This window comes from Zeus faber (assembly GCF_960531495.2).
Source record: "Zeus faber genome assembly, chromosome: 21".
NCBI lineage: Eukaryota > Metazoa > Chordata > Actinopteri > Zeiformes > Zeidae > Zeus > Zeus faber.
The window spans coordinates 11,075,018-11,102,684 of NC_137208.1; the positions used below are offsets into that span (position 1 = coordinate 11,075,018).

At 46.8% G+C, this 27,667-nt stretch overlaps 1 protein-coding gene across 1 annotated transcript in view; it reads left to right on the top strand.

Moving 5' to 3' along the window:
- The window catches only part of grm8a (glutamate receptor, metabotropic 8a), a gene marked incomplete at both ends in the record, with an annotated part of 156,893 nt that extends 129,254 nt beyond the window's left edge, over positions 1-27,639 (top strand). Inside the window, 3 exons of the mRNA XM_080022051.1 lie at positions 23,050-23,190; positions 25,270-25,375; positions 27,590-27,639. Coding sequence (XP_079878177.1) covers positions 23,050-23,190; positions 25,270-25,375; positions 27,590-27,639 — 297 coding nt within the window. The remainder of the gene's footprint in view (positions 1-23,049; positions 23,191-25,269; positions 25,376-27,589) is intronic.
- Between the last annotated feature and the right edge of the window lie 28 nt (positions 27,640-27,667).

Here is a 27,667-nt window from a genome sequence, read left to right on the forward strand (position 1 = left end):
CCTTCTTCCACACCTTTCTTTCGATTTCTCCCTTCCTAATCCATTTGCGTCCTTCATTACCGGCACTCTCTATCGCTTTTCCCTTCTATTTGAAAATGAGGAGGCAAAGTATAAGTGTACGTCTGTGCAAGCAGCTCCAATACATCGTCGCTAGTTGGTTTACTAGCGCTACGCAAACACTCGTGCATACACTGTCGCCACGCTGCAAAGGAGTTTTGGTGCAATATGTGCTCCACCTAATTGTGCCCTTAAGTTGACTTTTCATGAAGCTTTTCAAATTTGCTTCAGGAAAACACCATTACCCAGCTCTTTTCTTCTCAGAGGCCTCGACGTCTTTGATGGCGTTGTCCAAAGGGAGGGCGCTAATAACCCCGCCCCCGGCCTGCTCCCATTTGTCGGTCGAGTTGTCAATCAACCCGCCAGAAAAGTGTCCTGACGATGCCACTACGCGCCACCCCTCCGAGGACTTGTTTTTTTAAGCAAATACGATCTAGTGGCTTTAAAGACCAAATTTGTGGTATTGATTTTTTTTCATATTGCCTCTGACAGCTCCATATTACAGTCTCCCTTGGTTTGTCTGTTTTTCACTCGGTTTCTTTGGGGGAATATAAGCAATGGTAATACCGTGTGAGAGCAAACAGAGGTATTCTTGAACTCCACTCCTTAAACTCTATCCGGTCCTTTGTGCCAGTCGCCATCAGGCTCTACAACCAAGGCTTGACTGGCACATGAGAAGTTTGAGAAATTCATGACCTGAATTGTCGGTTAGTCACTTTTAGCTACTGAATCCTGAATGGACTCAAGGCGCAATTACATATGGACTCATACACTTATTATTACTCATACACTAATATACTTTGCATTTCCTAAACACTCACACTTTCTTTCACAAAAGCACTAACCGAATAGAGCATTCACATAATGAACCCCTATCATAGTCTGTCTTCAACACTTGGCTTTAAAACTTGGGGCTGGGTTACACTTGTCGTTTCAATGTGATTTCTGATTTCTAGGGCCACCCTCGCCCTTGGTCCAGACGTCCTGGACCTCAGGCATCCTCTGGTCGGGAGATTTTCCAGACTTTGAAAAATTTCCGACACCTCCTGTCCCTATATACGGACAGGAGATGTTTTAGCAATGTAGGTGCCACCAGGTTAATCGCCTAGAGTTCCCTTGGTTTCACCTGGTGAATGGTAAGTGCCATCACTGGGGCTCAACGTGGGACTTCAGTCAAAATCGATGTGATGCAAATTCTGAACATTTTACCACAAACTACAACTCTTAGAGCATGTCATAATGTTGATCGATTTATTCAAATCCACAAGCTGACAAAATCTTCCATCAAACAATGAGAAAGATATCACAATATAACGATGATTTAAGATGGGTATAAATCTGGGGATTGGTACAGTGTAAAAGCAAATGGAATATCAACATCCAACTTTTTTTCTCAAGTGCAGATGTGTGTGGGAGTGTGACTTAGCTCGTCGCTGCGACTTGGAGAAAAGGTTACAGAATGAAACGGACTGAGAGGCTTGAGAGACAATCATGAATAGGGAAAAAACAACATCCAACGACTTTGGAAACTCTCTGAGACTGTGACAGAGATGTTTATGTTAAAGGCAATTTCATTTCCCCAAAGCGAGAGAGCTTTGGAACAGAGACCGTGCATCCATACGTACAAAGAAAAGCAATGTCTGGGTAGTGAGGGAGAAGCAAGAAAAGGCAATGCATAGAAACAGATGGTCGGGTAAGGACAGAGAGAGAGAGCGAGAGAGAGAGAGAGAGAGAGAGAGAGAGAGAGAGAGGGAGAGAGAGGGTATTTGAAAGAGGGAGAGACTCAGCCGTCCCCAAACAGAGGAGTGGTGTTTTGAAATGGGTCATTCTATGCAGGGCTGCAAACAGATTCCACTACAGCCTGATAAAGTCAGAACGGTGGCAAAGTTTTTCCATTAGTGTGTGTGTGTGTGTGTGTGTGTGTGTGTGTGTGTGTGCCTGTATAGCAGAGAAAGAGAGAAAGTAAAAACAAGAGTGCTTCTGACACTGCATTCTACATATGCACACTCCGATGGGGGTTTATTCGGCGATAATGACCGTCGGGGCTGCACATTATGGCTTAGGTACTAAGCAGTCCTTTCTGGACACAGCGCTGCCTTTGGTTATTGCCCCGCCCTTTTCTCAATTCACTACAATCATCTTTAATAGCGTGAGAAAGGCGTCGAGCGTGGCGAGCTGCATAGCCTCTCATTACGCTTTCTTTCCCTTCTCACTCACTGCTTGTTTTTCCTTCTACCCCCGCACACACACACACACACACACACACACACACACACACACACACACACACACACACACTAAGCCTGTCTCACCCTGTGTTTTCTTCTATCAGTGGTGTTTGCTACTGTTCTTAAAGATCGTCAACTCGTTATTTTCTCACTCAAATGGCCTCCCTACTGCTCCCCCCCACTTCCTCCGCTGAGTCTCACACACACACACACACACACACACACACACACACACACACACACACACACACATGAATACGCACACGCGCACACACACGCACGCACACACACATGCACACGGACACAGACAGTAAACAACCTACTCCAAATAAAAACAACCATTCGACAAAGATGTCCCTGAACAATATTGCCAATGCACTTCATATGTAGTGTTCTCCGATGATACTTTGAGAAAATGAGCTGCGAGAGAAGACTGAACTCCGTCCCTCCGGCTGAAAACAACCGGGACGCCGACCAAGCAGCCATGTGATATTCACACTCCAGTACAGACAGGGTGGGGTTTGGGGGGGGACGGACGTACGCGGTGGAAGACTGGAAACACCGGACCGGATTTACACACGTGAGAGGCCCGGTGCAATCTGCGTGAAATGGAAAGTCTGACTCGCGGAGGCAGAGGTTAATTGCGCACCCGGTAAACGATGGCGACCTTCCCGCCGCGTCTTTGAACGCGGGAATTTGTGCGAGGCGGAGCGCTCCGCAGGGACGAAAGAAATCAAAAAATCAAGAAGAAAGAAAGAAAGACAAGAACCTCTTAATTCAATAGCCCTGAACTCAAAATATTGATTAATAAAACATTTAAGGACGGACGCCGTGGAACTCCGACTGAGATGAATAGATTTAGGAATAGAGGAATGGGGGACGGGTGTGGTGCACTATTAGTGATGAAATGAATTCATTAGGAACCACAAAGTGAACTCCACGTGATTTCAGAAAGAGACGGCGGGGACGTGAAGGTGGATTTCATTGATAATGCTGGGATTAATGCCGCCGTTGCTTGAGCAACGCCGATGGGGCACCCGGGGGGGCAACGGAGATTTGCCCACAAAACGGTCCGAGCCCTCCCCCGGAGCGCCAGCCAAATCCAGAGGAAGGTGTCGTGGCAGCTGCTGGGGCCTGGAACGACGCACGTGTGGCGGGCCGCCCTCGGTCGCTGCGCGGCCGCTTGTGAGGCTTGGCTCTGTGGAACTCCTGATTCCGCTTGGCCGACCGTGGCGTTCGGGAGTCAGTCATCTCCGGGTGACCCTGCCGATCGGTTGACGGCGACCGTTGCCGGCACGTTGCGACCGCTTCTCCGACCGCTTCCGGCCGGCTCCGCCTGTGCGCTCCTAACTCAGGAGTATCCGCCTTTCGACTTCTGTGGCCGGGAATGTCGCAACGTCGTTCGTTTCGAGGGGCCCCTCGGTGGTGTAGAGAAGCGTTGGAAACCTCGTCGCCGTTTTTTCCCGGTGACAACAGTGTCATTTCCTCATCGGCGCATGGAAATGTGAAATGCTAAACGCGCCGCGTGCGAAATAACCTTGGTAGACGACTGTGCGCTCCCCGCCGAGACGAGGGAGTCCCGTCTCGTTCATGCGCCAACTTGCTTGGGAGCCACGATGGTGCCCGGGGGAACTGACTGCTCATGGATTTTGGTAGCGCTGGAGCACGCACACGCACACACACACACACACACACACACACACACGCACACCCATAAATGCACACAATCATTTTCTGCCTTCCATGAGCTGTTTTTCACAGGCCTGTGACGTTTTAAGAGCCGGACCCCGTCATCACGCTCCTATCCCACCAGTCATCAATCTCTAGTAACATGAAGTTGAGGGAGGTGCGGGGAGACAGAGAATGGAATGACTACGATGAGAGAGAGAGAGAGAGAGAGAGAGAGAGAGAGAGAGAGAGAGGGAGAGAGGTAGACGAGAGCGCCGTGGGTGGTGGGAAGACTGAGAATCAAGGTCGAGAAGGAAGAGAGAGAGCACGTGATTGCCGGAGAGAGAGAGAGAGAGAGAGAGAGGCAGATTTCCGGCGAGTGACGATGTGTGTGGAGGAGGCGGAGAGAAAAGGAAAGATGGAACAGTCATTAAGAAGCAGAAGCAGAGAGCGAGAGAGAGAGAGAGAGAGAGAGAGAGAGAGATAGCACAAATGACTGACTGAAGACTGAATGCGAAAGGTGTTTTTACAGCACTACTGACCGTCTCTCTCTCTCTCTCTCTCTCACACACACACACACACACACACACACACACACGGCTGACCACAGACCAGAACCTGTTCAGGTTCATTTGGTTGTTTGGTGAATCATCCACAAAATCTGAAGAGCCCGACATAAACACGCAGCCATGCAGCCAGGCAGCCACGCAGCCAGGCAGCCAGGCAGCCAGGCGGCCAGGCAGCCAGGCGGCCAGGCAGCCAGGCAGCCACACAGCCAGGCAGCCAGGCAGCCAGGCAGCCAAGCAGCCAGGCAGCCAGGCAGCCATGCAACCACACAATTAACACCAACACCAACAAACACCAACAAAAAAAAGCCCCTTCGATGATCCGCGGCCAAGCAAGTCTTATCAATTCTCATTCACATTCATTTTATTTCGTTTTGTACTTGGTTTTCTTTGACCTATTGATCATTTATGACATTTGTTTTATTCCTGTCTAGGTCTTCTGTTTTCGTACCCATCATCGGTAGAGCTTTAGGAGTTCTTTACTTAAAATACTTCAGCTCCTTACTAGAAAAAACGGCTCATTGATTAATTGTTGATACAAAATGAGTGCCGGACAATGTGTGGAGAAATAGATAGATATAAAAATCGATAGAATAGATAGATAGAATAAAGTCACTTATTTAATTATTCTATTTGTAGAAATAGAATAATTAAATAATTGACTTTGCTGCCTGCACCGAAGCCAGCCGCACTTTTCGTTGCGGTGGAATCGTTTAGGGTTCTTTCGCGTCACAGTGGAGGGGGACCGTGTTCCGACGATGGCTGCAAGTAAATGATTGACGGTTACGAAGATGGTTGGGAGCTGTAATGTTTAGAAGCTGGCACATTATTAAACTTTCACAGACACTGCAAATATGGCTACATCCCGTCTCCGAATGCTTTTGGTGTGTATGCGTGTGCGTTTGCGTGTGTGTGTGTGTGTGTGTGTGTGTGTGTGTGTGTGTGTGTGTGTGTGTGTGTGTGTGTGTGTGTGTGTGTGTGTTGGCAGGCAGATGAAACACCTGCTATGTGGGGACCAGCCCATTAAGGGGCCGAGATGTTGACGTTTTGGAGGACATGCTGAGTGGGGATAATTACCTGTCATTGTGTGTGTGTGCATGTGTATGCGTGCGTGCGTATGTGTCTTTGTGTGTGTGCGTGTGTGCATGTGTGCGTGTGCACACTTAAATGCTAACTTTTATGCACGTTTCTATTACTGAGATGTGTGTGTATGCATATAACAAATGCAGACTGTGTTTCGGTCTGTGCCAAGACAATAGCTGCCTATCTGCACACATGCTGTGGCATTTAAGGCAACCAGATGGCTGAAATTAAAGTGGACCTATTATGCTCCTTTCTAACAAGTTCATATAGGCACCCGAGGGTCCCCAAAACAAGTATTTGGAGTTTTTTTTGCTCAAAATAACACTCAGATTATGCATTCTAGCCATTGTAATATACGACGACAAGTTCTGTTTCTGAACAAATTTGAGGTTAGACATAAGCAGTTTCTGAATCTTCACTCATATCGGATGTACATGGCCTCATTTAAAAGTTTGCTCCCATTTTTCGTTGCCGTGCTCCAGGCTTGTGGGAGACACGGACGCCGCACTTTTCAAGCGAATGTCCGAAAATAAAATAAGATAAATACGCCGTGCTTTAGGACGTGTTCTGACACAGACAGCTCACAAAGAACTGGGTTGTTCTTATTTCGTAGTTTGTGTGTTAGTAGGCCCATCAGAGACCCAAATATATGTGCACAAGCACTGAAAAAATGGGTTTTAAATCCCCTTTAAATGGAGGTCCATAGTTATAGCTGTAATGTCAGTAAAACACTCAAGTCAGATCATTTGGTCAAGCATTATACTTTCCAAGATGCCATGAGAGACACTATAACCATCTTCTTTGCAATCTACTAGTATCACATTTTGTATATTTGTATATTTCCATTTATCTGACTATTTCTGTTTTGTATCTTCGGCTATATCATATATTTCACAATTTGATAAAATGGCATTTTTTTTAATTTTTACTTCACTTTTTTTAATGTTATTTTATTTGACTTTTATTGTCAATTTCTTTGGACGGTTAAGCAATTTTTTTTTTTTTATTAAAACAATTTGTCGTAAAACGCACCGAAACCTCACCGGAGCAAATCCCCAGTGCCGATTATGTAAATGCGCCTGGAGGAATCAACTGATCCTGAATTCTTCTGATTCGGATCTGAACAACACAATTGTATTTCCTGTCACGACGTCACATTTGAAGACATTTCAAAGTCTGATCGAAACAGACAGCCGAAACAAGGCTCCATATGGAAATATGGAAAATCAGAATGTAAATAGTGTGAGGCTTTTTGCTCTCTTCTCAACTTCATCCATTAATTAAATTCCTTGCGTTCCAGGAAGAAGAAGAATCTTTAATTGTCACGCAACAGACCACACTACAACACATGCACACACACACACACATGCACACGCTTTGGATGGTGGCCGGGGAAACGAGGCCTCTGCGTTTGACCCATCCTGGCTTGTCCTTCCTCCGGGGGGAGGGCAGCCAGGAGCAGTGGGCAGCATTCGTGGACGCGCCCGGGGGACCTGGTAACAGGTGTCCATCGCTGGTCAGACGATGGTGTGTGCATGTTTTTGGTGGGTGTCCTAACTGACGTGAGGTGGAGGAAACCCCATGTGAGCACGGGGAGAACATGCAAACTCTGCACAGAAAGGCTCCTATTTGGGAGATAACCAGCTGGAGCACGGTGCCAACAGCGCCCCAGGCGGGAATCGAACGAACGCTTGACAAAATGATCTGACTTGAGTGTTTTACTGACATTAGAGATATAACTATGGACCTCGATTTAAACAGGATTTAAAACCCACTTTCTCAGTGCTTGTGCACATATATTTCGGTCTCTTATGGGCCTACTAACACACAAACTACGAAATAAGAACAACCCAGTTCTTTGTGAGCTGTCTGTGTCAGAACACGTCCTAAAGCACGGCGTATTTATCTTATTTTATTTTGGGACGTTCACTTGAAAAGTGCGGCGTCCGTGTCTCCCACAAGCCTGGAGCACGGCAATGAAAAATGGGTTAAATGAGGCCATGTATATCCGATTTGAGTGAAGATTCAGAAACTGGACTGCTTATGTCACACAGATGCAGTTATTCTGTTATTCTTTTGATGAGTTCAGGGTCAAATTATTTTATTGCCTCCACTCTGAGACGGTGGCGTGCTTGTTGTTATGCTTCGCCTTAATAGTTCCCACTGAACATTCAAGAGCTCAACCCCTCCTGCACTTGTTGCAGCAGCATGAAAACCCTGACCTGGGATTTTAATTTGTAACTAACTGGATGAAAAACAGATCCTCAACCTTTTGTCAGCATGAGGCGGAGTTTGAGGTTTAAGAAAACCTTTGTTGAGCACATGGTGGTGGTATCTGCTGGTTCCAGTGGCATATGCACAAATGGCTTGCAGACAAAACAATGATTAAAGAATGAATACACATTAGGAATAATAATAATAATAATAATAATAACCCTTAAATTATAAATTATAAATCAATTATAATAACAACACAAGTAAAAGCATTTTCAGTAACAGCACCATTTAAGATCAGAGAGAGAGAGGAGAGAGAAATTACATTTGAGCTCATATATATGTATATATTTTAACTACAACATTTTTGTTTTACTATTGTTGTTTATCTATTCATCTCTCTCCCTCCATATTTATATATATATATATATAAAACATGTCGCGGGGTTCTCCTCCAGGGCACCGGAAGGGGCTGCAGACATGGCAAAGCCCGCTTGGGTCCTGCGGCCAGACCTGCGCGGGGCTGGTCCTCCTGGTTGGCGGCGGCGGGCCAGCTGTCGGTCGCGGCTTGCTCTCGCACCTCCTCCTCCACTAAGGCGCTTGTGCCTCCTGGAGACGACGGGGGTGCGGTGGTGGCGCCTCCGGGCGCTGGGCCTCCGCAGGTGGGGCAGGGCGGGGCTTGGTCCGGTCATCATGGGATACGGAGGAGAGGGAAATCCTGCGCCAGGGGCTGGGAGAATTACCACCTGCGGCGGGTCCGCCCCATCCTTCCAGAAGCTCACACTAGTGAGGACGCTCTCCAGCTGGCAGTGGAGGAAGTCCCGCTCATCCTGCAAAGCAGTTCCGCAGCCAGCAGACTGGCTAAGGGGCCCTTCATTCGGTGTCCTGCCCCTCTTAATGTCCACAGAACGGGCATTTCTTGCATACTGTTGGATTGATAACACAAGTGAAAGCATTTTCAGCAATCCTCGAGGCTCTTCCACAGCCAGCGGATTGGCTGCGGAGCGCCTTTCATCCTGTGTCCTGCCACTCCCGTGTCCCTGTTCATGCGCCTCTCTTGGGAGTCTATACCCACACGTACGGGTTTAGGGAGGGAGACAGAGGCTTTCTGGCACTGGGTCGCCGACATGGTGGCTTGACTGGAACAGAAAGGCTCGCTGGCCAAAAGCACAAGAAATTAGCAATAATAACGGCAATCAGTCTGGGGGAAGGGGATATGGCGTTTTCTTAGGTCCTGGTTAGCTGACGAGCTGATCCCCCTCTGCAAGACAGACAAACATTACGAAAACCCCCTGCCCCCGATGGGACCAATCAGTGCCGCGTGGGCGCTGATTCTGACGATTCAGGCCAGCTCTGCGGCTGTGCCACGCTGCTGTCTGCAGCCGCAGCTTTACCACGCCCCTTGGTCCGCCACATATGTACATATATATCTGATAATTTCATCCCAATGGCACCTGTCTATGGGTGGAATACATTAGGCAGCAAGTAAACAGTCGGTTCTTGAAGGTTCTGGCTATGATAGAAAGGCAGACCGGTCATAGTGCCCATGCTGACCCCTGTCCACCGACGAACGCGCCTACAATGGACACGTGAGCATCAGAACTGGATAATGGAGCAATGAAAGAAGGTGGCCTGGTCTGATGAATCATGTTTTCTTCTACATCATGTGGATGGCCGTGGTCATGAGCGTTGGTTGCCTGGGGAAGAGATGGCACCAGGAAGCACTATGGGAAGAAGGCAGTGTGATGCTCTGGGTGTTGAGTTCTGGCATTCATGTGGATGTTACTTTGACACGTACCACTTACCTAAACATTGTTGCAGACCAAGTACACCACTTCATGGCAATGGTGTTCCCTGATGGCAGTGGCCCTGCCACACTGCAAGAACTGTTCAGGAATGGTTTGAGGAACATGACCAAGAGTTCAAGGTGTTGACTTGGCCTCCAAATTCTCTCAATCTGAAGGAGCATCTGTGGGATGTGCTGGAACAACAAACCCCATCCATGGGGGACCCACCCTGCAATTTACAGGGCTTAAAGGATCTGCTGGTAACATTTTGGTGCCAGATACCACAGGACTCCTTCAGAGGTCTTGTGGAGTCCATGCCTCGATGGGTCAGAGCTGTTTTGGCGCCAAGAGGGGGAGCTACAAAATATGAGGCAGGTGGTTTCAATGATGTGGCTGATAGGTGTAAATATTAATGTTTCCCTCCACTTATCTGTGCGTGTGTCGATAAAAGCTGGAGATAGTTAACAGATACTTCTTATTGTAAAAGAAGTCTAAAAAATGAAGTTGAAAGAAAATCTGTACTACTTAATTAAGCTGACTCTAACAGTGTCTCGGTTGACTACATTGGTCCATGGGATAGGACTGCATTGGGGTCACCAATTTGGGATATGTTTTTAGGCTAGTCCCCTGCTTAAGGTATCCCATCTGGGTACTTTCCCTGAATTTAATGTCACAAACAAGGGGACAAATTACATGTTTTCATCGAGACAAATCAAACAACATTTTGATCAAAGACATCCAACTAACGCTTCAGGGTAGAGGGGCCTAAGCGTGACTTAATCGAGGCACTCAGGACCCGAGGCCGTGCGATCCATGCGGGTGGAGGTAGGGGGTATGTCAAGCATCGCCGAGACAAATCCAACGGCGCCAGGTGTGTCCCTCTCGGACTGTTTTTCTTCCTGTTCCTCTCCTGTCCTCTCCCCTGAGGGAGACTGGAGGAGGGAAGAAGAGGGGAAAGGAGAGAGAGATGAAAAGAAAGAGTGTGTCTGTCTGTGTGTGTGTGTGTGTGTCTGTGTGTGTGTATATAAGGTTATTTTTAGATTTAAAAAAAAACCTGTCAAAGTCACTTGTCAAAGTGGCTCAGATCCTTACGCTTGCCCATTTTTCCTGCTTCCAACACATCAACTTCAAGAACTGATTGTTCAATTGCTGCCTAATATATCCCACCCCTTGACAGGTGCCACTGGAAATATATATATATATATATATATATATATATATATATATATATATATATATATATATATATATATATATATATATATATATATATATGTATACTAAAAATGTGTATGTGTGTGTATATAAAGTTATTTTTTGATATTTATATTTTTCAAGTGCAATATTTATACTTTTCTGCGTCTATCTTCATCCATTCATTGACATATTCTTCACTTTTTGCTTTCCAGGTGCTTTGGCAATGTAGACATACAGGTGTGTTTCCCATGACAATAAAGTTGAAAGAGAGAGAGAGAGAGAGAGAGAGAGAGAGAGAGAGAGAGAGAGACAGAGAGAGAGCCATTGACGAAGAAGAAGACGAGAGAAAAAGATAGCTAAGGAGAGGGGAAACGTCGATACAGAACGGACGTAAGGAAGATGGAAATGGTGGCAGGTGCACCCTAGAGGCAAACAGGCCGCGAGAAAGGAGGAGTGGAAGAGAGCGATCTGGAGAGAGAGAGAGAGAGAGAGAGACACAGAGGAGAAGGAGGAAAGGGAGAAAGAGGTGGGGAACGAGAGAGAGAGAGAGGGATAAAGAGAGAGAGAGACTACTCAGGTGGCTGAGAAGCAGCAGGGCAGCTGTGTGCATGTGCTTTATAATGACAATACAGCTGTGAGAGCTCACAGTCTGACTCACCCTGCAAGCCTCTGCAGACACACACACACACACACACACACACACACACACACACACACATATACAGTATTTATATATATATATATATAAACAAATAAGCCACAACATTACAACCACTGACAGGTGAAGTGAATAACATTGCTCATCTGGTTCCAGTGGCACCTGTCATGAGGTGGGATATATCAGGCAGCAAGTGAACAGTCACTTCTTGAAGTTGATGTGTTGGAAGCAGGAAAAATGGGCAAGCGTAAGGATCTGAGTCACTTTGACAAGGACCAAATTGTGATGGCTAGACGACTGGGTCAGAGCATCTCCAAAACCACAGGTCTTGTGGGGTGTTCCCGGTGTGTAGTGGTTAGTACCTACCAAGAGTGGTCCAAGGAAGGACGACCGGTGAACTGACGACAGGGTCATGGGCGCCCATGGGCTCATTGATGCACGTGGAGAGTGAAGTCTAGTCCGTCTGGTTCGATCCCACAGAAGAGCTACTGTAGCACAGATTGGTGAAAAAGTTAATGCTGCTATGATAGAAAGGTGTCAGAACACACAGTGCATCACAGCTTGCTGTGTATAGGGCTGCGTAGCTGCAGACCTGTCGGAGTGTCCATGCTGACCCCTGTCCACCACTGGTGCCAGATACCACAGGACACCTTCAGAGGTCTTGTGGATTCCATGCCTCGATGAGTCAGAGCTGTTTTGGTTGCACGAAAGGGAGCTACACAATATTAGTGGTTGTTATTAGTGGTGGTTTTAATGTTGTGGCTGATCGGTATATATAAATATGTATATATATATACTGTATATACACACACACACACACACACACACACACACACACACACAATTATACCCACAGCTCTGAGTCAAGTGTGGAAATATTTGACGGAGAGGAAGTAATGGTCGTTACTGCTCCTTTGCGGAAGATAATGAGGTAGCTGTGTACCAGGTCTATTGCTTTTAACCAGACTGCGGTCCAATTAATCATTCTCAGTATGGAACATTTTTACATTTTTACAGATTTCCTGAGAGGATTCAAATTAGGGAAGGAGTGATTAAAACTGCCAGTCGCCGCCACATCACGCGGCGCAACTCGAAGATTAGAACATCTACAGGTGACATGAAAGGTGAACGGAGAGTGGAGCTGCAGCTCGTTTCTTGGCAGCGTATTGTTATGTGTTGCATTCCTCCATGGTTAAGCGGCTTAGAATGGCGGGGATTTATAAACGTTGACTTGACTTTAATGTTCAACTTGACGCTTGGCGAGAGGCGTGGGAGCGGCTGAATGTTAATGGAAACGAGGAGAGGAAGGAGAGGAAAAGGAAAAGAAAAAAAACACTGAAGGGGGGAATTCCGCCATGTTTTCTTTCTGCAGTTAGCCTGTGGAAATGATTCTGTAGTGCTCCGCCTTTCCAAAGAAGTCGTAGTAATGGGATTCAATTTGGAGCCTGGGTTGTTTTGAGCGGAGAGGTTCGGGGGCTCCCATCGGCGATATACAAATTTTTATCCGGAGCGCACGCGTGCACGGGGCGGGGTTTGCGCGCGCGTGGAACGAAATGTAACGTGGCAAATGCAGGTCTCCCCGTTCCGGGACTGCAGGATTTATTTTTTACAACTAAAGTTTTTACTCCAAAAACATCCAGTTTTTACAAAATTAAGTCTCATGGCAGCGGAAAGCAACGGGGTGTTCCAAAATAAAAACCTGCATCCCCACCGCCGGTACGCACAGGTCTTTTTGGAACAGTACGGAGGAACGGCCGTAACTCATTTGTGTTTAAGAAAATTGTCATACATGTAGGAAACAAATAGATCTAAAATGAATAAAACACAGGCACGGGAGCCGGCGGGCACCGCGTCTGGAGGGGGAGCAAAAAAAAACTCCGCCCCGATTCTCTGAGTTAGTTTCGTTTCGTTTTTCATTTTCCATACACGTAAGAAACGAAGGAAACAAAATAAATTGAACTCTTTCTCTTTGATATTATATTATTGAGCTATATTATTATCACACAATTAGCATATTGAGCGGCAGGTTTATGTATTTATTTATTTTTTAAATTAATGGGTGTCGAGGTAGCGGTTTGTTTGGGCAAGATATTTTCACGAGGAGCACCTCGGGAACCTCTCACACACAACTTATTTAACATTAAAGTTGATTTGCTGATGTCCCATCCGCCAACTGTACCAAAACCAAGTATTTTTTCTTGCAAATTCATCCCTCTTCAAAATAAAAGCCCAAATACTTTCAAAATGAGAGCCTCAATATACCAGGTAGTGCCCAAAAACTTAAGGCTACACACGTCTAAAGTTCCATGTGATTCATCTAGATTTCACAAACACAGCTCTATTTAATAACTTGCTGTAGGTCACGGTGTCACCAGATGATTATTTTTTAAATTCAATTTTCTGTTTCATTGGTTCATTACTGGTTCATTATTTTGTGATTCACATGAATACAAAATTCACCAGAATGCAGAAAGTGAAGTGCGTGCGTGCGTGCGTGCGTGCGTGCGTGCGTGCGTGCGTGCGTATGTGTGTGTGTGTCTCCCAGCGCTCCCCGGGGCTACACTCTTCATTATATCAGAAAACACTCCGCCCACGACAAAATCAATGGAGGAATTTGCTCCTCGATTTGGCGGTGGGGGGAAAAACCAGACGCTCCCCTGATGGACCGCCACGTCACCTCTTCGTCTGCCTCTCCTCCTTTACCCTTCCAGCTGCCTCTTAATCCCCCGTATATCTCTCCAGATCGCTCTCTTCCACTCCACCTTTCTCGCGGCCCTTTCTCCTCCACGGTGCACCTCCGCCACCTCTCTGGCCATTTCCATCTTTCTTCCGTCCGTTCTGTATCGACCTTTCTCCTCTCCTTAGCAATCTCTCTTGCTCTCTCTCTCTCTCTCTCTGTCTCTCACTCTTTCTCTCCCCCTCTCTCGCTCTCTCTCTCTCTCCCCCTCTCTCTTGCTCTCTCTCTCTCTCTCTCTCTCTCTGTCTCTCACTCTCTCTCTCCCCCTTTCTCTCTCTCTCTCCATCTACTGGATAATTGCCAGTTCATCACCTTGACTTCACCATCAGCCCACATAGACAATCGAAGACACATCAAAGGAGCAAAGCAGAGGCGGATCATACGTAATTGGGATGAGTTTATTAGTTGATCACGTTTTTGTGGAGAGCACATTAGCTATTTGATTTTTTCTGTACCTGTTTAACCCATTTTTAATTGAAGCAAACCGTGCACGCCCGGTCGCAGCCATTCTAACCCGATTTTTTTTGTCAACGCGGTTTTCCCTTGTGTTTTTTTTATTTTTTCTCTCTTCCCCCGGCCCGTACGTGTTTTAATGCGAAGGGGCACGCCAAAGAAACGTTGGATTAACCAGCGACGTGCCGCTCCGCCATCTGCTCCCCTGTTTATACCGCGTAATTAACAGTCGCGACTGTTAACCCCAACAGCCGCGGGGGAAACGAGGCGGCGCTGAGAATGTGGGTTTATGCTGTTGAAAAAAAATGTAATCTGCGATCCTTCTTCACGAACAATATGAAAGAGACGAAAAACATTGTTTATTTTTTCGCTAGCTGGTATAGTTAGTCATGCAGCTGTAAGATAAGATAAGAAAATATGTTTGCCTGGGTGCGGCTGTGCGTGTGTGCGTGTGTGTGTGTGTGTGTGCGTGTGTGCGTGTGTGTGTGTGTGCGGGTCACGGCTCGACGAGGGACAAAGGTAGAATCCAAGATGCAGACACGGAGACAGAGGCAGGGTTAGGCAACACTTAGTAACTTTACCTGGAGTGCAACAGGGCAACCGTGCATACAGTTACAGGGACGCAACGCACACAAGACTCCCCACGCGTGTCCGGAAGCTTTTTCGTGGAGGACCCTGTCCCGCGAAAGCTCCGACTTACGGCGACATTCCTCCCGTCGCGGTCGTCGTGGCGGAGAGAAGACGGAGAAGACGCTACGGAGCAAAAGACCGGATAACGACGCGCATTCTGCTCGGGAGACTTCCCTGCCCATCGGGAGGAAGCGGACCCCTCGCATTTCCGGATGCTCTGACACAGGACCGGCGGTGAATGAACCTGGGTGTGGCGACGCGCAGCAGAAAGCGGTGGAAGCAGCGCGCGGCTCACAGCTGGAGGGCACTCGAGGGACGATGAATGATGACGCTTACGCGGAACTTTGGTGGTACTCAGAGGCGGCCGGGCAGCGTCAAACACAAGTCAACGAGACGCACCGAGGGCAGGGAATAAATGCACGTGGGGGCGGTTCCAGATCGAACAGCTGGGCGGCACAGGAAGCAGGGAGACAGGAGGGAGGCGTCCATGGGACCAAAGATGAACTGCAGGAAAAGACCAGAGAAAATGACAAGCAAAACAAGAGGTGTATGATCGAACCGTGTGTGTGTGTGTGTGTGTGTGTGTGTGTGTGTGTGTGTGTGCGAGCGCGCTATTCCTTTTTCCCACCAAAGTGCTCAGATCAGGTTAAAATGATTTCACATCAGCAGCCTCTCGTCTCGTTGCTCTCTCCTTCTCCCTCTCTCGCTCCTTCTCGCCGCCGGGGGGATGGAACAGCATTCTGTGTTTTTTTATTTTTGTTTTTTTTTGTCATCTACAGCATCAAGGAAAAGGGCAGAACACATAAGTTCTCCCCGTTGACATGCTTTAAATGTATGTATAACCGGTGGACTTGAGTGAGGGCTATTTTTGCAGTTGGTTGAGAAAATTGAATAGTATTACATGCACAGTGCGCGATACGAACGCGAAACCCCGTTTTTTTTCTTTCTGATTCCCTGATATTTTGTCCTTCAGATAGTTCTACTTTATTCCATCCAGAGACAGGGGGGGTTTAACAACCTTGCGAGCGAGTGAAGTGGGGGAGTTTGAATGTCTGAAGTCCAACTTTTGCACTTTGTATGCAGGCGCAGTCACGAAAACAAAGTGAAACGTCAAAGTCTCCCAAAGACTTTCGCCTTTGTCACTCAACACTTTGAATTCTGAGGGCACAGGAGCTTCCGAACCCCGGCAGACGTTATTGTCGGTGTCCCATTGGTTTTCTGTGAGGTTTTCTTATATCATCATCCAGTCTATTGACTGTCTATAGAGTAGTGTCCTAGATAAGCCAAGGGACGGAGGATGGACAGGCAACAAAATATTTTTGTCACAACCATATAGCACCGACTGCCCACGGGACACCCCAGCAGTTCTGTGTCTCGGCCTGGAAGGGCTGTGGGAACCGTGCGAAATCCGGAGCTCTCGAAAGGCGGCGAGAGATTCTGACGACCCGTATGTGGTGGACAAAGGGGCGTGGTCAAGCACCGGCTGCGGACGACAGCACTGTTACCTTTCCCCTGCTGGAGGGTCCCTGTTCGGGCTCCACTTGTGGGAGTCTCTGCCCACAGGTAAGGGTTTCGGGAGGGGGACGGAGTCTGGCCGTGGTGCGCCGACATGGCGAGAGTTTTTATTGTCAACCTAAACAATAAGATACGCTGGCCACAAGTATGTATAACAAATGATAATTATTATAATACTGCGGTTGATAATGATCATCCCGGGCGCAGGGGGAATGGCGTTCCGCCGCTGGGCTGCTGACGAGCCCCTGCGTCGGCCCCCTTTGCACAACAGACAAAACATTAAGAAAACTCCCTGCCTCGAGTCGGACCAATCAGCACCGATTCGAGGCAGCTTGAGGAAGGGAAGCGCGCTGTCGTCCGCAGCCGGTGCTTGACCACGCCCCTTTGTCGGCCACACCTTAGAATGCTACTTCCTGTTAATTATCTGAAAGGCCACTTGTCGTCTCAATGTTGACGTGATCACGCCGGGACGCATAAACTGTCAGGTCGGGACCGCACCAGATCCGATCTGACACCATCTGAGATCCGATCAGCCAGAAGACAACCCGACCGTGGCCTGGCTGGCACTGTGATCGGATTTCATAGAAGTGTGGACAGCAATCCGGCCACGGTTTGGACAGATTACCGGCTACGTCAGCAAACCAGGCCCCGCGCCCTCTAACCCCAAGTGATTCCGCCCCAAACAAAACTCACGGGAATATCACCGGTCCGGTACGAATGGCATAGGCAAAAAATAGCAGATGAAAATAAGTGACAGAGACACCGCTTTGCAGAGTCCAGACAAACATATGAGTACTGCCGACTGCTCGGTAACGCGAGCCGGTCGCGACCCGCCAAAACGCCTCCGCCACCCATTTGCGCGCAGACACGGGTGCATGCAGGTGGGCGCGCTACCGCCGGAGATGCGCACGCAGTTGCTCAAGGGAATCATTTTGCACTCGGGAAGTTGAGCACCCAGTCGCTGTCGGTGAAGGCCCCGTTTACAGCCGGCGCCGGCTTCGCTCTCGCGTCCGCGCGCCCCTCCCTACGGGAACCGAGATGGCGCCCGACATTGTTATGCACGATTAGTCACGCCTCCGCTGTGCTCTCTTTCAAAACTTAGAACAAAATTGATTCTGTTGCAGTTCTCAACTATGTCATTGAGACAAAATCATGTCTAACAATTCAAATTTCCAAAATACAGATTGGGCTCCCAGAGACAGAATCATATCAGAATAAGTCTGTGGCTTCTTGCATATCCAATTGAGGTGAATCTGTTATGAAACAGGTTGAGGATGATGTGGTCGTTCCGCAGCGGGTGACTCAGGCTCGCGGCTCATACAGGTTTGGCTCCTGGTTATATTGTTGACCTTTCAGCCTCGCAGGAGCCGGAGCTCGGGCTGCGCTCCTCCGCTAGGTCCATTTTTTTTTTTTTTTTTTTTGAAGAGATCCCGGAGTGCGAGCCTGGAACCAAAGGAGACGGGGAACTTTGCTGTCAGGCCCCCGCAGCCTTTGCAACAGCCTGCCCGGGGTGGGATCAGATGTTAAAATTCATTATTTGACATTCTTTTACCTTTTCCCAGGTAGTGCAATAACATACGGTCTCCTTTTTGATTCCTATTCACACGGTTTCTGTTTGCTGCTATGTGATCTGCCTCTGCCACGTGTATGTATTGCCTTTTGGTTTTTTTTTTTACAACACTTTGTCAATTTATCCAAATCAGAGTAGCTTCCATGGGCAAAAAAAATAAAAATCAACACGTTGAAACCAAAAGAGATTGAGACCTTGATGAGGAATACATCCTGGCATTCCCGCTGCGTGCTCAGCGGACGACCGTGCGTCTTGCCAAGACGGTGACATGCAGATTCGTTGCTTCCATGGCTTCGGTCTCTTCCTGTCGCTCTCTTTCTTTCTTTCTCATTTTTGTCTCTCTTTCTCGATCCCTCTACCTCTGCTCCCTCCTTGCTCTCCAGGTTTTCCTCCCTAAGACTTGACTTAGCATGATAAATAGGATTAATAACGATATCTTTTGAGGGGAAGGTTTCGAAAGAATTGAATTGTGGAGACACGCGTCTACGTGTTTCAATTTGCATGTGTGTTTGTCACTAATCCTTTGTGTGTGTGTGTGTGCGTGTGTGTGTGCGCGCGCGTGCACGCGGCCGCCCACGTCAGTGCGTGCGTCAGTCACGCGTGAGATGAGTCACGTGTCGCGAGTTGATGGAAACAACAATTAGAGTTAACGAGGGAGCGAGGGAGCGTTGTCTCCGACAAATCCCTCTCAGCGCCGCGTCGTTTGCATGTGTGTGTGAATGAAATTAGGATGAGGGTTGTGCGAGCGCATGCGGGAGGGCGTTTGACGAGCAGCGGGTGAAAGGTCGACGATATCTTGCAGACAAGGGGCAAATTACGGGATAAATCTGGCCCTCTGTACGGCACACGCGTGCGCGCGCACACCCACACACACCCACACACACACACGCACACACACACACACACATACATACGTACACACAGTCCACTGCGTTCATTAATCTGCCGTTGTGATCGCTGATCTTATTGCTCTGTCAGAGCTCAGTCAAGTGTGTTCAGCGTGTCTACGTTTTATGCATATTTAAAAGTGTGTGTAATTGAATGTCTGTGCGTGTGCGTGTGTGTGTGCGTGTGCGTGTGCGTGTGCCTGTGCGTGTTGTGACTGAGGGTGGCCATCTGGTAACTTTTACCTCCCTCTGATATTTCACTCCTCTGGTCTAGTGGTCACACTTAAATGGCTCCCTGCGAACAGAGGGGGCTTAGAAGTCTTATCATGTGTGTTTGTCTGTGTGTGTGTGTGTGTGTGTGTGTGTGTGTGTGTGTGTGTGTGTGTGTGTGTATGTTTCTGTTGTTTGGGCCCTGTGAATGTCCACCCTGCTGGCGGTGTGGCATCGACAACCCGGCCTGCCTCTGTGTCTGTCTGTCCGCCTGCTGTTCAATGGAAAGCACGCCGTTGAGCTGCGAGTTCCTGTCTTCCCAGCAGGCGTCAGAACCCCGCGGTCCTAGATGATTTATTTATTGATTTCCGACTCCTTTTTCAGACCGCGTTGATAAAAAAATAATAATAAGAAATAAAAGCCGGGTCCGGGTTTTTTGGTCCTTCCTCCCTGATTCCCCGGAGCTGTTTTGAAGCCTCTCGCTCCCCACCGGACCAGGAAGGTGGAACAGCGGAATGCAATCAAACAATGCAATTACATGACAATTACTAATACAATTGCAAACAATGGGTGAGGATGGGACAATTGGTCTGTTTATAAGTTGAACAAAAAATTATATATTTTTGCTATGCCACTTCGTTTTTGGTTTGAGACGTGGTGGCGCTGAAATCATTGTTCGCCGAACTTCGCCTGCGAGTAACGGGGAACAAAAGAAACTCCTCCCGAGTCTGGTTCCATGAATAGTAATCCTGCAATTACCGACAATAGTCAGGTTATGGAAATAACTTAATTTGGAATAATCATTTGTTGACGTGGCTGGTATAGTGTGTTTAAATAAATAACCCGGGGTTAACATGTTTCCCTAATAGTCTTCTCAGTGAAAGGACCCGATATTGAACTCAAAGCGCCAATCGGGGTTTTGTATGTTTCGGAGCAAACTTTCAGGTCATTTACATTGGGTTCGGCGCTGTCTCAATGTTATTCCACAGCAGTCGCAGGACGCAAGAGCGCCTATTTTCATTTTGTCACAAGGATGAAAAGTCCGATATGCTCCTTTGCCACATTATGCAGAAAAAAAAAAAAAAAAAAAGTAAAGCTTCTCAAATAACAAAAAGAATAAACAAAATGAGCCCTATGGACAGGATATATGTAAAAGTCTGCGGCAGGAGCAGTGTGGTTGCAAGTATCGACTGTGGGTATAAATATGAATATATTTAGGATATTTCTGTGCAGGATGAATAAATATACAATAATCATAATAATATTATAATGATAATTATGCATGGCATTCAGCTCCATAACTGTTTGCTTGCCTGCAATATTGCTTTGTTTTAATGGTTTCACATCAGGAAGTTGCAGGAATATGTAATTTATAAATGCTAAATCCATATCCTGATATTATAAGGATAATTGGGTGACAACTCCAAAAAACCCAAATTGAGGTATTTATCTCTATTTAGGAAGATAAATCTACGTGTCCATTTCAGCGATCGGAGCCTCCTTAATCGCCGCGTGTGATTATCGTGTCCTTTATACAAACCCTTCAACTGTTATATTATGTAACGTCGTGCATTTGTCCCGGTTGGAGCCGTCTCCGAGAAGAGGAATCAATATCCATGAATTAGAGCGGTGGCAGCTGACTTTCAGCGCACCTCTCAGCGGCCGCTCTTCCTTGACGTTGATGAGCCAATTACGCGCTGAACTTTCGCGGCGGCGAAACGTCCCTTCGATCGCCGCGACGGCGCTGACATTTGGGCCGGGGACTCTGTCGAGACCCAAAGTTGAGAGTCGGGCTCGGCCCCCCGTCCCCCTGCCCCTCTCCTCCCTCTCTCCCGCGCTCCGTGGCTCTTGTCACTCCGTCGCTAATTGCGTCCGTCCAGGCGGTTTCTGACAGGGTACAGTTCGCCGGCGTTCCCTCTCCCCACATCCAGACCTCAATCCCCCCCTTCTTCTCCCGGTGCCTCCACCCCCCCCCCCCTCGTTCGCCCCCTCCTCTCGCTCCACCCCTCCCTCCCACTCTTGACGAATTTCCCTTCTTCGCCGTCTTTCGTCCACTCCTTCCGCTCTCTTTCGCTCCTTAACATTCCGTCTGCTTCTCATGCTCCCCGCCTCTCGTCCTTCGTTGTATTCCCTCCCGTAAATTCGACACGTGCACGTTTGTACACACGCGCACACAGACACACACACACACACACTGGAGTCTGTCTCTCATACACACACACACACATACACACACACACACACACACTGGAGTCTGTCTCACACGTACACACATACACACACACACGCACACACACACACACACACACACACACACACACACACACACACACACACTGGTTTCTGTCTCTCACACAGTGTTCTCCTATTGAGCCCGTTGTGCTCAGAGCTTCTCTTGGGGGGCTTTTTGGGGTGAAGTCCATCACCAACACCGTCCTCCTCCAAAACCAGTCACTCAAACAGGACTAATGCCCAGTCCACTACACTGTGTGTGTGTGTGTGTGTGTGTGTGTGTGTGTGTGTGTGTGTGTGTGTGTGTGTGTGTGTGTGTGTGTGTGTGTGTGTGTGTGTGTGTGTGTGTGTGTGTGTGTGTGTGTGTGTGTGTGTGTGTGTGCGTCTGTGTGTGCGCGCGTGTGTCCACGAACGTCTGACAGCTCCAGGGTCATTATATCCGTCCTCCAGCCTCCTCACCAGAGCAGATACGATCCCGTCCACCGTCGCAACTCAGTGGAGTGTGCGTAATGTTTCCCGACTCTCTGGCTCTGTGCCATTAAAGCCGTGCCCAAATTCACCCGCCGAGACCCACCGCTATAACCACTGGCTCCGTCGCTCTTTATCCCTCGCCCCATCTCTCTCTCTCTCTCTCTCTCTCTCTCTCTCTCTCTCTCTCTCTCTCTCTCCCTCCCTCTCTCTCTCTGTCTCTGTCTTCCCTTCGGTCCATCTGTCCGTGCATGCGGCTGGCTCCGAGCCTCCCCGTCGCACCGTGCAGCTGCCAGCTTGCCACTGTACATCTCATTAACCAGAGCCGCTGATTCGGGGGCCCGGTGTCCCGCGCGGAACCCGACTCAAAAGGGTTTGCAACAAATGTGTGACAAACTATTATTTTTTTATTCCCTTTTCTTATCCGCTGTTCACGCCAGATGGGTGACATTTCTCATGCGAGACGGCGCAGCTTGTACCAGGCGTGCGGGGACTTCTCCGAGAGGAGAGGGCCGTCCGAGAGGGGGAGTCCAGTGCGACCGGCGGCGGAGAATTCACCTTGTGGCGCGAGTTTGATTCACCCGGTGGTGCCGGAGAACGTTTGCAATAACCTTGTTTTTGGATTTCTGAGTGAACCGTGTCAACCCTAATGAACCCCCCCCCCCCCCCCCCCCCACGTTCTATCCCCTTTCACATCCTCTTTCTCTTCTTTTTCGCTGAGGATCTGAGGGACCTCCCGGATTTTTCTGAGAAAAGATATCCAGATGTCGACCTTTCCCTCTGTGTGGCTGTGCTGCCTTGGATTAATGCCAAAAACTACCATCCCTGACCAACTGTCTCGCTCTCTCTCCCGCTCACTCTCTCTCTCTCTCTCTCTCTCTCTCTCTAGATGTACATCCAGACCACCACGCTGACGGTTTCTCTCAGCTTGTCTGCCTCCGTGTCTCTGGGGATGCTCTACATGCCCAAAGTCTACATCATCCTCTTCCACCCGGAGCAGAATGTTCCCAAACGCAAACGCAGTTTCAAGGTACAGTGGGAAGCATGGGATGGAATCATTGTGATACGAGTGCTGTTTGAATCATTTGCTTTTAGTAATCAAGTAGTCCCCTTTACAGTGTTCATTTTGAGTATTTTCATACGTGACAACATATGGAAAATAAAATTGACTACAGTAATTCTATATAATATATAGAATTACCGTAGTATTTTTTTTTCCAAAATAAATATGTATTATAATATAATATATATTTATTTAGGAAAAAATATATATTATATATATATACATTAAAATATATATTTAAGATATATATTTATATTTATTTTTTACTCCCATGACACTTCGCCTTGCGATAACCTGTCTGCAGTGGCTGTTGGTTTCACTTACAGTATAACATTTTCATTGAAAACTTTAAATCGTGTCGACAATTACTTTAAGGGTGACATTTATTTAAAACTATTAGAATAATTGGTAAAAATGCGGCAGGTGTAGAGCAGTGGCGTAAATGTGTAACGGAGAGGGAGCGATCTCCGCTCCACTGCGGTGTTTTTTTATTTTAGATGTGTTGTTTTCTCATGGTACTAATTGAACGAAACAAAAAAAAAAAAATGTGGATCCTGTGTCAGGCTCGGCAGAGCCATTGATACCATTAGATTGTAATCTGCATGAGAAATAAAGAAAAAAAAAATCATCTGCTTATTGTGTTTGACAATTTGACCGGGACAGACGTGATCACTTTAAGAGGTTTCCAGGGCAACAGGAAGAAAATAAATACAATAAAATAAGACTTCATGCAGAAACCTCATGCATTTGTCATCATTGTTTTTTCCGTTGGCCTTCATGTTCAATTGGAATTGATGGTTTTGTCACTACTGGCACAAAAATATAACCACGAGGAATTATTCATTTCATGTTCATGGATCATTTTTTGGGAGATTCCACGATTTTGGTGCCATTTGGCTGTTAAAATTGTCTTAAAAGTGTAACTTCATTTACTAATAATTTTTCACATGCATTTACCTGTAACCATTTCCAAAAAAATGTATTTACCAATCTCAGGTAATAATATCACATTTTTTACAAAGTTACTTTGCTGGAGATGGATTAAATGAGTTACAGGGTTGATGTAACAGGGTTTTTAACATAGAATTATACATGCAAATATTATATTATTATATTATTTATATATAATATATATTTTGCAAATATGTGAGATGTGAGGAAAATAAGCATATTGTAATGATTAACCTTACATCTATTTTAACTAAATAAGTGAATTCATTTCAAGTTATAATTTTGGTAACAGAGTTGTACTTTGAGTGTGACCTTCTCAGTCAATATCACAATATCATTGAAAATACAGAAAATAGGAATAAGAGAACTTTTCTTCCCGCAGGAAACTCATGATGCAACTTGTTGTTGAACGTCTTATTTGTGGAATATTCCAAATATTTATTTGGGTTGAGTAAATATTATGCACAACTAAAATGTAAATGTTTCATAATCTATAAAGAATTTGTCTCAAAAATGATGTTTCAAGGACGGACGGAGATGCGGTTTCCTCAGTGTTGCTACATAGGACCCTTAACTTAAGCCTAAAAACTATTTTACCGCTGCCTTACATTAGGGGGGGGCTGATCGCATGATAATCTTAATCGGATTCGTATCCTTAAAAAGAACCCTTATAGCCCGTGGTCAGATGGTCGGAATCGGAGATAAACAGAGTTGCCTAAAAAATTGCTAAAGGAGCCAGTCGCTTTTATTGTGAAGTAGAAAGAGAGACCAAATGATGGGAAAATTAGATTCCTCAGATCCGGATATGAACCCGAATTGATCAAACGTGAACCATGATCCGACAAAACATAATATTCTTAACGGATAGCTCTTTCGTCCGATCAGTCGGCCTACCCCCACTTTACATGCATATTTGTCAACGTAATATCAGGGGGACACAAATGGCACCCTCATCATTCATAACTCTAACACATATCACAAGTTGTATAATTTCTTTGTGTGCAGTCGCATGCCTCTTTTCCCTCACTCTTGTCCCATTCCGTAGATGTAGAACCGCCTCGCGCGAACTGAATAATATTGTTGCATTTAACACAGGCCATTGTGACAGCAGCCACCATGTCGGGGAAGTTGACCCAGAAGGGCGGAGACCGGCCCAACGGAGAGGTCAAGACAGAGCTCTGTGATAGTATGGAGACCAACAGTGAGTAAGAGCACACCGAGCTTTTGTAACTATACATATAATGGATCGCAGCGTCACACCAACAATATAAAGAACGGCACAATCACAACATTTTTGAACATACATACAGTATACACGCAGTGCTGTGTAACAGTCTCAAACACCAGAGGATGATACTTGAAGAGATTTATCTTGGTATCAAGTGTTACTTACTATGACTTGATATAACTTTAGACAAAATGCTGACAAATGTAAATATATTATATATTTTTATTATATCAAAAAAAAAAAAAAAAACAGAATAAAGGATTTGTTGTGTATCACAAAAAAATGTATCTCTTGTGGGATGGCTGCACTCCCACATACTTGTTAGATTCCACCAATGGCACACTTAATTGAACTTAATGAGGTATTGATTAGCCGAACAAGGCGTATGAGATGGTAACTATAAATACTGTGAGGGGTAGAAGTGGCTCAGATAAAACGCCGTGACAGCCTTCGTATCAGCTGGGCTGCGTTTAGCGAGCGGTGGGTCCCGCCAAATCGTATATCTGAGACGCAGCGACGAAGCTGCGGCGGATTTATTCAGCCGATGCGGTGGAGAGCTGAAAAAGCTGTTTGCGTCTGACGGACGGTATTTAGAGGCGCAGGAAGAAATCCACCTAAGTGGAGAATCTTCTGGCACCAAAGTAGACACGGTGAAGTCTAACACCCGATAAACATCTGGCATTTGTCACCAGTTGGAAAGGTTACACCCGGGTTTCAGCCCCGGGTCAAAGGACCCTGCAATAGACCCGGGTTATTTCCGGCTCCAGCTTCGATCGGCTCTGAATGTGAACATGACACCCGGGTCGCCACGCTCGCTTTGGCCCCTTACCGGCGCGACGCGACGTGCGTTGAAGTTCTGGACATTGGCGCATAAAATCGCAGGAATCCATCATTTCATATCGCATTTAAGGATCCAAAATCAGAAGGTAATGATTTTTTTCCGGCATGGGGGACGGTGAAATGTTTTGAGTGTGGGAACCGCTCCCAGGGGACAAGAGCGGAGAGTCCCCCCGCCCCCTAATTTGAACTATGGATCTATGACTGGAGTTAATGGCCCATTAATCCAAATCTGAACATTTTGCTTCACGGAAATGCCAGCGTGTCATAACCTTTCATCATGAAGTAACTACAATTGAAATCATGGTCCACCTCACAAATCTTAATTAAACTCAACCAGAAGCCTCATCAATCCCCTTGTTATGACAGAAGGTACCTCACAGTTTTACAAGTCTGCATTTTTCAACCCAATTAACACACAGAGCGGAACATTATTTTTTTGTTATGAAACACTAGAAAGCATAACGCTGGAATTGCATGGTGGAAGTCTTCTTGCCAAAAAAATGTTAGTTATAAAAAATGAAAAAAAAGAAGCTAAAAAGAAAAATGCAGCTTCAGGCATGTTTTGTCTGCTACAATGCACTGTGCAACGTGTATTAGTTTGATTTCCTCCCCGGTCGAATTCTCCCTTTCTGCTTCAGAGTAACGGCAAGATGTCGAAAGGGAGAAAGTAAGGAAGAAAGGAAGAAAGAAAGAAAGGAAGAAAGAAAGAAAGAAAGAATAAAAGCCTGGTGTAAAAGCATCAACGTACAAAATAGAACAGTTTGCCGCCCGCGGTTGTTGCAAAAACATTGACATTTACCAGGAAATGCTTTAGGGGACTGGAGACATAATGGGTCTGACAAAAAAAAAACAAAAAAAAAACAAACAAAAGACATGAAAAAAAAAATACAGAAAATAAAAACAGCCGCTGAAATACTCAGGTAACAATTTGACATCAGCGTCTCCGCCGCTATCGGCTCTGAGAGGTTCTCTGTTTTTTGAGGTTTTCGTTTTTTTTCTTTTTTTTTTCTGGGTTGTTTCGTCGGCTCGGCTCCCGTCTCCCTCCCCGTCTGTTTCTGACCAGGTTTTCTTCTCCTCTCCCCCCCCCCCCCCACTCCTCCCCCGCTGTCGCCCCATCCCTCCGCCGCTCGCCGTCTCCTTCACCTCGCCCTCCGCTCTCTCATCTCTTCTTGATCCTCCTGTATTCCCCTCGCTCAAACAATGTCTCCTTTTTTTCCTCTGTCTCTCTCGCCCTCTCTCTCTTTCGCCTCCTTCGGCCTCCTCTGATCCTTTACTTCCCCTCCCGCCATCGCCCGCCCGCCATCCCTCCCCTCTCCTCCCTCGCTCCTCCCCTGCGTCGTCGTGCAGGTTCATCAACTAAGACGACGTACGTCAGCTACAGCAACCACGCAATCTGAAGTGACCGGAGAACCTGCAGAAGAAGAG